Raw genomic sequence first — 12,455 nt, 5'->3', positions numbered from 1 at the left:
ACTAGAATTCCAGGTCGGGGACCGGGTTCTACTTAAAGTCTCACCCTGGAAGGGTGTGGTCCGTTTCGGTAAACGAGGCAAGCTGAATCCGCGATATGTTGGACCATTCGAAATTACCGAGAAAATCGGTAAGGTTGCTTATAGATTGAACCTGCCTGCAGAGCTGAGTGCAGTGCACAATGTCTTTCACGTGTCTAATCTGAAGAAGTGCCTGTCAGATGAAACACTTATAATTCCTTTCAAGGAACTCACTATTGATGAACAGCTACACTTTACTGAGGAACCGATTGAGATCACGGATCGAGAGATCAAAACCCTCAAACGTAGCCAGATACCTCTCGTGCGAGTTCGTTGGAACTCACGGCGTGGCCCAGAGTTTACCTGGGAGCGGGAAGACCAGATGAAGTCTAAGTATCCCCAGTTGTTCCCAAACGAAACCCCCAGCACTGAAGCTACAACTGAATTTCGGGACGAAATTCCAAACTAACGGGGGGATGATGTGACACCCCGTTGAAACACGCTAGCTTGGCAGTGGCTGCCTTAACTTTCGGGACGAAAGTTCTTAAAACTTGGGGATAATGTGACACTCTAGGTTTTTCCGAACGAACACCTTGTAATATTTCGTGTATATATAAATATTATTAAATGGAAACGTGACTTTTTACATGATATGTGTGTTGTGTATGTATATATATATATATGTAAGTGAGTCGAGACCACGACTCGAGACCATGACTCGCAACCACCCGGTTGCGAGTGGGCCACTCGGTCTCGAGTGGGCCTCTTGGGCCGTAACCGGTTTGGGCCGAAATCCCTTAGCCTACTTCGAACCTTGTATATAGATCCCCACTTTCCCCCACTTTCCCTCATTTGCTACACAAACATATCTACACATACACTCCTATTCTCTCTCAACTAGAAACCCCAAACAACAACACCATTTTCTTCCCCAACTTTCGGTTCAAGCTCAAGGATCTCGGACAAGGAATCTCGGTCAAGATCATCACTCGGACACTCCATCTTCTCGGTTCCCTTCTCTTTGTTTTCGGCTCCTTCTTCTTCTTCACAACCGGTTAGTGCTAATTATTATGTGCATAAGGATTTATGTTGTGTTGAATAAACTAAGAAATGCTTGGTTAGTAGTTTTATGCATGATTTTTATGAATGGTTGTGAAGATTGACTATATGTGTAAACCCTTAGGTTTGAATGCTTGGTGACATGTTTAAAATGACTAACAAATGGTAGTCTAAGAATGATTATGGCTAAACATACTATGCTTCATTGTTTCTTGCAAAATGATGATGTTAAACTTAGGATTTCGGATATATATTGTATGTTTCTTTATTCTTACATGTTGATCTTGACGAAATATGTGATTTTGGTCTAAAATGTATGGTTATGTTTGACATGAAAACCCTAGAAATTTATGAATATAGGATGAACTTGTTGAATGTGGTTTGAAGATTTCAAAAATGGCAAAGTTTGATCTAAGTTTACTAATAGTCAGATTAGGCAAAGTGTTAGTGGAAACCTTATTGGTTGTTTCCTGATTTGGGCCTGATTGCATAGTACATATTGGACTGATGCATCTGCATCATCACGTGTACATGAAAGAGACAGCATTACGACTCGCAACCGCACCGTTGCGACTCGCAACCATGGCATGACAACTCGAGACCACGCAGTTGCGACTCGCAACCATGGCATGACAACTCGAGACCACGCAGTTGCGACTCGCAACCATAGCATGACAACTCGAAACCTCACGATTGCGACTCGAGACTACGACGGTTGCGACTCGCAACCACAGCGTGACAAGCCGAAACCACCTGGTTGCGACTCGAGACCATCTGGTTGCGACTGGGCTGTCCACTTTGGTTATTGGGCCATTATGTGTAATATGGGCTACCTGTTAACTGGACTACGTGCTACTGTTTGCTTGTGCAAAGTGTTAGGGCCGGCCCAATAACCCACTGTCTAATTTTATGCATGATACGTGCTAGTTGTTTGTAAGTATTGCGTGATTGCTTGTACAATAAACCTGACCTATACCGGTAACCATGTTAGGACGTGGTGACCAGCGTGTTTGACCAAGTAACCTAATCTGCCGAGCAACCCAAGGTGAGTTCACACACTAAAAGCATGCGTCCCGCGGAGGGACACGAACAAACTACCAACTTTGGGAAAATACTTTCGACCCATTACTCCGGGGGAAAACAGAATGGGTAATTACTATCTCCGGGGGAGATACGTTTGGATACTATTTATAAATCACAACTAGCCAGACTAAACGAAACTCTATCACTTTAAGTCCTTGCTTACAGTACCGATTAATCGCCGGGGGCGAACGGGTTATTAGTTGATAGCGCTATTAGGTTTGACAACCTCACACCGTGACCGGGGGAGATCGGGCGTGAACTAGTAGACCTTGCAACATGGTCAATGACGATAGACATTGACTCGGGGCACGAATATTTATATTCCGTCAACAGTTTCGGTATCTACAGTTTAGTGAGCTTACAGATGGGGTAGCTCCCCACAACGTGATTATAAATGCTTTATCTAAACAACTTAAGTTTTTGGTATACTAAAACTGGACAACTAGTGAACTCACTCAGCATTATTGTTGACCCCTTATTGCATGCTTTGCAGGTAACCAGTGACTCAGGAGCTGCTGCTTGGGGATGTGTAGTGTTCGTCAAACCCGTGTATTGGGTGAATTATTTTGAACTCAGAACTATCTTTAAAACTACTTTGGTTATGCTTCCGCTGTTTTGTTAAACTAATTATCAAACTTAAACTCCGATGTTGTTAACTATTTTGGATATTAAATATTTCTACTATTAATTCAATGCTCAGTATAATTGGTGGCTGGATCCTGGTCAGTCACGCCCTCGAAGCGGGTGTTATCCGCAGGTGGATTTTGGGGGTGTGACATTTATGTATAACTTTCCCAAGGATGGGTGTATTCAAACTCGTATTATTAACCTTGTGTATTTTTGCCAAGTATCGGTGGCGTATTTCGGTGTATGTATTTTTATTGTGTTTATTAAGTATTCTTATACTTAATTTTTGTATTGATTTTTCCGGAATAATATTTCTAATAAAATTCACCAATATATATTCTTAAAATAATATATATTTTAAGGAACTTACATAGAAAAATTATTTATAATATTTCTCTTCGCAAAAATAATTGTATTTTCATATAAATCTCAAAAATAATATATTTTCAAGATTAACTTTAGAAAATATTTATAAATCCATTTTTCACCCAAAAATAATATATTCTCAGTTTATTTAAGAAAATATATATTTCTCAAAAATTAATATATTTTCTAGTAAGTCAAGAAAACATATATATTTTTCTTTAACAAAAAATAATATATTTTCTTCTTGTCAAAAATATGATATAATTTTGTAATAATTGTAAAAATCATATTTTTGTTCTCTTGGTGTCCAAAATACCATTTACCAAAATATACTCATGAATTAAATTCTGGAATATTTTTGTAAGTTATATTCCTTGTTCGTTTTCTCCAATATTTTAGGTATAAATTATATATTCATTCTCTTGATTTTTTGGTAGTATTTTGTATTGTAATTTCTTGGTATTTTGGTGAGTTATATTATTTCAAGTCCTAAAATAATATAACTATTATACATAATATACAAATAATCACACACAAGGTGACATCTAAATATATATTCTCCTAAATACATATTTAGTCACTTTTATTATAAAAAACCAACCTCCAATATTTATAACTTTTGTAACAAAAATTATGGCAAACTTTATATGAAAATTCATGGTTTAGAATATACTTGTAAATATTTGTTTAAAAATAAATTTCTAAGTGTTTAATCTCTAGAAAAATTTTGCCATAGTTTCCCCTTAAAAATGGAGGTTTCCATGCTTTCAAAGCATATCATTTTCTTTTATAAATCATCACAATCATCAACAAATCAAACAATACTTACCAAGTGCCAAAATCAAGCTATAATCACTACTTTTGTTTTTTTTTTTTGGGTAAAGTGTTACCCCGGTGATTCTATATATCAACAAAACAATACAAAACAAGTAGTATGGAACATCCATACTAGTTCAAACATGGGACAACCCCCATGAAAGTACATCAAACCAGAAACAATAAAAGCTACTAGACTATCATCTAGAAAAACGACAACCACACTAGAATGATTCACTCATCAGTCTCAAGCGTTCCATGAATCCCCCAAGTGCTTAGAAGCTCTCGCACCTTCACATTGTTCTTGAACTTCACAACCATTAGCTTATACCAAACCGTTTGCAGAATTACATCACTTAACACATCAGGAGGTCTTGTTTGGTTCTTGAAAAGTCTCGAATTTCGCTCTTGCCAAATGAAATAAGAAGCCGCAGCCAACACCAGTTTACTAACATAAGTAGCAGCTGACTTTGAATGAACCTGGGCCGCCACCCAACCGATAATATCATCCCAAAACGGGCCTACATCCTTCATACCACCTTTAGACCGAACCATATTCCAAACTTGTAACGAATAGCTGCATTCAAAAAATAGATGATAGTGTGAATCAATGTCCGCATAGCATAGAAGACAACACATCATGTTCATGTTTTTCCTTCTCGAGATGTCCCGTTGTAGGATTTTATCTTGAGTCAATAACTTCTGTCGGATAACCAACCACATAAAGAATGCATGTTTAGGAATGCAATGAGGAAACCAAACAACCTTAACCAAATCCACCTCTTGATTGCGATGCCGAAGCGAATGCCAAACTTGAGATGACGAATGCTCAAAAAGTTCATTGCCATCCTTCCATAGCAGCCGATCACGCTCATTAGGGACCGTATGAATATGATCAATTTGATTTAAAACAAGAAAGAGATCTCTCCAAGTAGTCGGCCAACGCCAAACTCCATTCAATTGAACCTCTTGAACCGTAGACTTAGTAGTGAATCCTGCCGAAGCAATAGCTTTAGGCGACACAAAATTACCTAACGGTCCCACATGACACCAGTAATCATACCAAACGGAAGTGTTATTACCATCACCTAGCTTTCACCAGACAAAATCTCTAATAATAGGGCGCAGCTGTAGGATTTTACGCCAGCTCCAACAACAGTTAGAAACCGTTGCAAACCCAAAAGTTTTTACCTCTTAATCTGTGTGAGTAAATCCAGGCAACCCATAAGGACTTGCGTTTAATCAAAATACTCCAAATATGAGAGGTCATTAGAGCTTTGTTTACATCCCCTATTCTACGAATACCCAAACCACCTTCATACTTAGGGACACAAATGGATTTCCACGAAACCTTAGCCTTCCCCTTATGAAACGAACCCTCAGACGACCATAAGAAGTTCCGCATTTTGGCTTCCAACTCTAGAGTAACCCAAGATGGAAGAATGAAAACAGAAGACCAATAAACATGCATCGCAGAGAGAACCTAGTTTATAAGTTGAACTCGACCAGCAAAAGAGAGAAGCTTATTTCTCCAGCTCATAATACGTTGATCTAACCTTTCCATTAAGACACTTCAATCTTTATAGAGAAGTCTAGAAGAGATGAGAGGAACCCCCAAATACCGAACTGGCAACAATCCCTCCTTAAACGACATAATATCTAATATGTGGTCCTTGACATGAGTAGGCACGTTGCAAAAGAACCCTGTGCTTTTCTGAATACTAGGCACCAATCCAGACATATTAGTAAACTTTGTAAGAGAGGACATAATAAACTTGGCTGAATTAACATCACCTCTCGCAAATAAGAAAAGATCATCTGCAAAACAAAGATTAATAATCCGTTGTTTCTCACACTTATTGTGAAACTTGAACGAAGCATCTATCCGAGAAGCATGCTGAAGAATGCACGTTAGAACCTCCATAACTAGCGTGAATAAATACGGGGATAGCGGGTCTCCTTGACGTGAACCACGCTTACCCATAAAATACCCATGCACATTTCCATTAATGCAAATGGAATAGGAAACCGTTGAAATACACACCATAATCCACTCCACCATTTTAGCATGAAACCCAAACCCAATGAGAAATTTTTTCAGGAAACTCCAATCAACCGTATCGTAGGCCTTTTGGATATCCACCTTAAAAGCACACCGAGGAGGACCTGAGTTCCTATAATAGTTGTGCATGAGCTCTTGGGTCAACAAAATATTATCTGAAATCTTTCTACCTGGAATAAAAGCAGATTGATTGATACTAACAACCTGATGGAGCACACCTTTTATTCTATCAGCTATAATTTTCGTGATGCACTTGAATAAAACATTACAGCATGCAATTGGACGGTAGTCAGTAATCATAACCGTAGACGACTTCTTTGGCACAGGAGCAATCAGAGTGTGATTTAATTATCAAAGTAACTTACCCGTAGAGAAAAAATCCATGACTGCTTTAGATACATCCTACCCTACAATCGGCCACGCAACTTTGAAAAACCCCGCAGTAAATCCATCTGGTCCCGGGGCCTTGTCACTCCCTATAGAAAAAAAATGCAGTTTTAATCTCTTCCATAGTAACCTGCCGAATCATATGCGAAGCATCCACCAAGTCGATCTGTTTAGAGAAGAGATCCGGAGTCGGCTGCATGTAAATATCATCTTGACAACCCAAAAACTTCTCATAATGCTGCACAAAAATGGCATGAACATTATCGGCCTCATACATCACCCCATTGGCATCCGAAATAACCTGAATTCTACTCCGATGATTCCTACTCTTAACGGCTGCATGAAAATAAGCTGTATTAGCATCGCCCGCCCTTAGCCAATCCATTTTTGCTTTTTGTTTTAAAAATCTTTCCTCATCAAGACATGCCTCCTGGAAGAAAGACGTTAAGTTAGTTTCTCGGGCTCTGAGATACGTATTCATGGGATCCTGATCAATATCCTTTTGGATGTCTTCCAGCTTGCCACGCAACTCAACCACTTTCTTGTGAAGATTACCATGTCTAAACAATAAGGCCCGAAGAGGAGACTTTAGATGGCGAAGCTTCTTCACAACTTTAAACTGATAAACTCCATTAACTCTAGTCTCCCAAATCTGTTTGACAATATTCATAAAATCCGGTTTATAAACCAAAAGGTTTGGAAACTTAAATGGTTTATGTTTTTTGCTAGTAGCCCGTTGGAATTTTAGAATGCAAGGAGCATGGTCGGATAACCTATATGGACGAAATACATCAACCGAGTTCGGAAATTCAGCAACAAACGGGTCATTAGCCATGACCCAATCGATTTTCTTGAGAAGACCAACTCCCTTTTTAGGCTTTTGAGTCCATGTAAAATGAAGGCCCGAGCGATTGACATCCATAACTTCAATGTCTGAAATACAAGTTTGGAAATCTCGCATACCTACTGAGATAGCCGACGTGCCCATAGATTTATCTTCCAAGTAGAGAGCCGAGTTAAAATCACCCATGATTACCCATGGTTTATCAGCAACCATGAGCTTATGCAACGACAACTGAGCCCAAAGCTCTCTTCGAGTGACATAATAATTATCCGCATAAACAACTGAACAAAACAGAATCCTTTTATCAGCTTTAAAAACAAGCTGATGATTGGGCCAAAACCATGACGTCAAACACATCCGGGTTCCACCCTATAATAATCCGAGCTCCCTTAATACAACAATTCCCATTCGAGGTCCAATCCCAATGACGAAAAACAGCCGAGCACACTTTACTAAGTTTCATAACATCCACATGAGATTCTAACACAACACAAAGACTAAGATTACTATCATGAAGTAAGTGACAAACCTCCGTTTGTTTCAGGGGACGGTTCAATCCCCTTATATTCCAAGAAGCTAGGCTAACCATTGGACACCAATGGACTAGGAGTGCTTGCCCCTTTTTTTATTTGGATTATGAGTGCCTTCCATAATAAACTTATCAGTTTCATTGTACACTTCCACAACCTCTTCATCATCCGAATCCTCCTGCTCGCCACCTACACCCTTGCTACATTGCCCATTGTCTGCATCTTCGTTATTCAAAACATCAAACGGGTTGTTAGATAGCACACTAGTAGATGGCGATAATTTATTAACCCCTTCCTTCGGCTTATTGCCAACCGGTCTATATTCGAATTTCGGCTTTGGTTTATTAATATGGATCCCTGGTTTCCTAGCCACTTTCTTGGCTGGCACTCCCATGTACCCATCTTCATCTATCACTGGTTTCTTGCCAGGTCTTCACCCTTGCCCAGGTTGCTTACGAGGATTATCATCTTGAACCACCTTTTTTATAGCAGGACATTGATCATAAGAATGACCGAATACACAACAATGTGAACACCGATAAGGATTCCACTCATACTCGACATGCATCGTCTCTTTTACATACCCATCACCATCCAATTCTGGAATAGCCATAGTAATATCTTTTTTCAGTTCCTTATCTGCCGAAACTTCAATCAATGCTCTAGCATAACTGCTTCGACCCCAAGAGTCCATGCACATTGAAGATGTATACGAGTCAAGGAGCTTTGGAACTCCAATAGCTGTGGCTATCAAACTGAGACCGTCCTCAGTGTAAGCAACGAGAGGGACATCATGTATCCTAACCCATAGTTGTACGTTCTTAACTTCCTATTTCACCAATTTCATTGTCGGGGACCACTCACATAAGAACAACGGTTGTGAACGAATAACCCATGGACCTTCCTCAAGAACGGCCATCATGCCAGTTTGATCCTCAAACTTGAAAAAAAGAAGCCAATGGCATTCATCATAGATTTTACCAATCCAAACCTCTTCCATTTATTCTTCACATAATACTCAACAACTGGATACGCAATACGGTCCCCCAGAAAATACCCATATAGAGTGTTGGCTAGTTTATCCTGAACAACCCTAATCGAGTCCTTTGGCAGAACCACATCACAATCAGCATGACGATCAGGGCTAGCAAGCATTCTAAATTTCAATTTTTTGTTGCCAGAATTCGCTACTAAGTCAGTATAAGATACTGACTTCTGTTCTTCTCCTCCGCAGGTTGGTTGAAACTCGGATCAACGAGATTAACATCATCTTTCAAATCAGCATGACCAGGAATTGACTCAACAGGAATAGTAACTTTAGACAACTCGTCAATGATGTTAAACTTACCAGGTTCATGTGCATCAGCAGACACTACACCCCTCCTTGGCATCAACGTTTTACCTTCAATGTCGACAACACGAGATAATAAACCCTGAAGTTTTGTAGGAGGCTTTCCACGATCAAAGAACAGATTTCCACCCGGTTTGTTACGTGCAGACTTACTATCATCATCCACTCCCTCCATCAGCAAAAAGTCTATCCACCATGCAAAGAAAACAAGAAGCACCCAAAGCCCACAGATCGCACAAGACAAAACCCTATCTAGCAAAACCATAATCCAATTATCTTCACGAAATCAAATAGAGAACCCGAATAATCAAGGTTACTGCCTTACCAGTAGGACCGAAAACCCCAATTCCCTATTCAATCAGATTCGAATTAATGAACCAAGGCCGGCGATTAAACAAAAAACGAAAGAAAACCCTAAAATCTGATCGATCAAGTAATGCTAACGAGTTCGTACTTGAAGTGTTGGTGCAGTTGTCTGTCGACTTCATCTTCATTCGAGTCTTAGGTTAGAACTGATAGATCATTGCACGTAAAACGAGAAATGGGATTTTATAGGTAATTCCGCTTGAAATGACACATGGTCATTTCAAGAGAAATCAAGTGTTTCATTTCAAGCGAAATCAAGTGATTTAGCTTGAGTGGTGATTCCGCTTGAAATGTAATTCCGCTTGAGACTGTTTCAAGCGGAATCACATGCCTATATATAGTCCTTCAAGCGAGATCAGATGTAACCTTTTTGTTTCCGACGGCGAAGCTCCGTCGAAGTGTCTCCAGCTTGTAAATTGATAACAGATTAATAAACTGAGACAGTTTAATGATTTCTAGTGTTGTACAAGCTAAACAAAGACTGAATCAATGAATTCCGCCTCTGATTCAGTCTAAGACCTCTTCTGATCGACTCATTAAGGTCGTTTCACGATCCTACATGTGATATCAGAGCTCAGGAGGAAGAGTTCTTACTGTTTAGCTCGTTTTCGCTGGAAAATTCTGATTTCTACACCTTCTTTTCGAAATTGAACAAGTTTTAACGGATAAAATGGCATGAATTTTTCACAACATAAGCGAAATTGTGTTTTATCAAAGCCTTGAGAGAATTAGACCAATATTCTGCTTAAAAGTGACAAAAATTAACCTAAAACCTAATTTCGCTTGAACGAACATTTGATTCCGCTTGAAAAATTGTGGTAATTTCAAGCGAAATAAGTGATTTCGCTTGAGAACACCTGATTCCACTTGAGAAGGTTCAAGCGAAATCAGTGATTTCGCTTAAAAACGTAATTTCGCTTGAAATTGCAACTGATTCCGCTTCAAATCGTGATTTCGCTTGAAAACACCTGATTCCGCTTGAGCAAGGTGTAATCCTGTTTGAGAAGGTTCAAGCGAAATCAGTGATTCCGCTCGAAATCAGTTATTCCGCTTCAGAGGTGTAATTTCGCTTGAAGTGTGTTTGAGTCTTGAAAACACTAATTTCGTTTGAAAGTTTGTGTTGTGTGAAATTTGTTGAGGTTGGTTTGAAAAAATGGTAATAATGTTTGATGAGAAAGAAAATGGTTATCTTGAAAGTTTAAATTGTTGGTATATGAGAACTTTGGATAGTAGTTATAGAAATGTAAATGTGGATATTTGGGTTAAAAGTTTTGAACATTTCATATGTCAAAAGGATGAAACGTTGGATGAGTTGGAAAGACGGTTTGAAATTTTAATAGACATTTTGAAGAAAAAAGATATTAGAATATCAAATGATGAACATATATCGAAATTGGCAAATACATTACCTGCTAAATGGGATGAATTCTTGATTGAACTAAAAAGGAAGGATTTTATTCCAGAACTTTATCCAAAACAGTTCTTCAATGAGGTTAATGCAGAGTTTCGTAAGGAATATAGGAAAAAGAAGGAATTGATGAATGAAATGGAAAAGAATTTACAAAAAATGGAATTGAATGTAATTGCTGAAATATATAAAAGAATTCGTGTGTGTCTTGCAACAAAGAGTATTTTGAAATATGATATTAATTGGAAATATTATATCAACGAAAGTATGAATCCTTTTGATTTCGTTAAACTCTTTTGTGCAGGAAGATACAACATGGAAACAAAGGAAATCACAAAGAAAGAAGAATCTATTTCTGAATCTGTGTGCACTAAATGTGACAAATCTGAAGCTGAGAACATCAAACTCTTGAAGAATGCGGAGAGTTTAACATTGGAAATTCAAGCTTTGAAAAATGGTAAGAAAGCTGATGAGAAACAGATTCTTGAAATACAAGAAAATTTTGAGAATTTGAAATCTGAAAATGTTAAACTGTTAAGTGATTGAATAGTTTGACATTAGAAAACAAGGTTTTGAAAGAGAAAGAAAAAGATTTTGAACACAAAAATAAATCTTTAGAAAATGAAGATTTCTGGATAAAGCTTGAAAACAAAAATTTGAAAGCAAATGAAACAAAATTTCAAGAACAGAAAAAAGTTTTGGAAAATGAAAAGTCTGTTCTTGAAAACATTAAGATTGAAAATGAAAAGACAATCAAGTCTCATCTTGAAAGAATATCTCAGCTTAAAAATGAAGCTAAGAATTCAAGAACTAAAATTGATGAGCTTGAAAAGAAATTGAAAGGTTTTGTGACTTCATCAGAGTTTTTGAATCATCCTTGTCCAAAACCGATCAATTATGTTCCAATAAGTGACAATGTCACAAATTTTGACAAAGTCAAAATTAAAGATTGTGATGAGAAATCTGATGATGAAAATGAAAAAAATGAGAAAAAGAAATTATTTTTGAAATTAAAAGAAAAGTTTCAGAAAACTAATTTGCATTCTACAGAAAAAGGTGAATGTTCAAAGCAGAAACCTTTGGAAAAGAATGCGGAACAAAAACAAAAAAGGAAAAATAAGAAAATTGTTCAAAAAGAAAATAAAAGCTCATCAGATCAATCATCCAATCGCAATAAAAAATCACAAAACTTGAAAAATGAAAACTAAAAAACAGTTGGTAATGAGTGGTGCAGGTTTGACCGCATTGCTTTAAAGCCAAATCCAGCTTTCAGGAGGAATGATGATTACCACAGATCCAAACAATGCTATGATCTAAGTATTTGGTGTGAAAATGGTGAACGGTACGATAACAGAGTGTGTTACACTTGTGGTGTGAAAGGACACATTGCTGTTAACTGCCAGAGTTGGAGTTATGAGATGAGAAAATGCTATTACTGCCAAATCAAAGGACACATTTCCAGAGATTGCCCAATGAGACCAAAGGGAAGATCGAGGGCTGAATCTCAGAAAATGACAAAGAAACCAGTCAAAGTCAAA

At 38.0% G+C, this 12,455-nt stretch overlaps 1 protein-coding gene across 1 annotated transcript; it reads right to left on the bottom strand.

The window, feature by feature from the left end:
• Positions 1-4,203: 4,203 nt before the first annotated feature.
• LOC110931970 lies at positions 4,204-8,186 on the bottom strand. The gene is made up of 6 exons (XM_022175338.1): positions 7,880-8,186; positions 7,659-7,742; positions 6,549-7,543; positions 6,397-6,438; positions 5,592-6,283; positions 4,204-4,546 (listed from the first exon to the last, which is right to left on the bottom strand). The coding sequence occupies exons 1-6, from the start codon at positions 8,184-8,186 to the stop codon at positions 4,204-4,206; spliced, it is 2,463 nt and encodes an 820-aa protein (XP_022031030.1).
• Positions 8,187-12,455: the final 4,269 nt, after the last annotated feature.

This window comes from Helianthus annuus, chromosome 3 (assembly GCF_002127325.2).
Source record: "Helianthus annuus cultivar XRQ/B chromosome 3, HanXRQr2.0-SUNRISE, whole genome shotgun sequence".
Lineage (NCBI taxonomy): Eukaryota > Viridiplantae > Streptophyta > Magnoliopsida > Asterales > Asteraceae > Helianthus > Helianthus annuus.
Note: the sequence above shows the minus strand (reverse complement) of the source record. Positions and strands in the feature narration are given on the sequence as shown.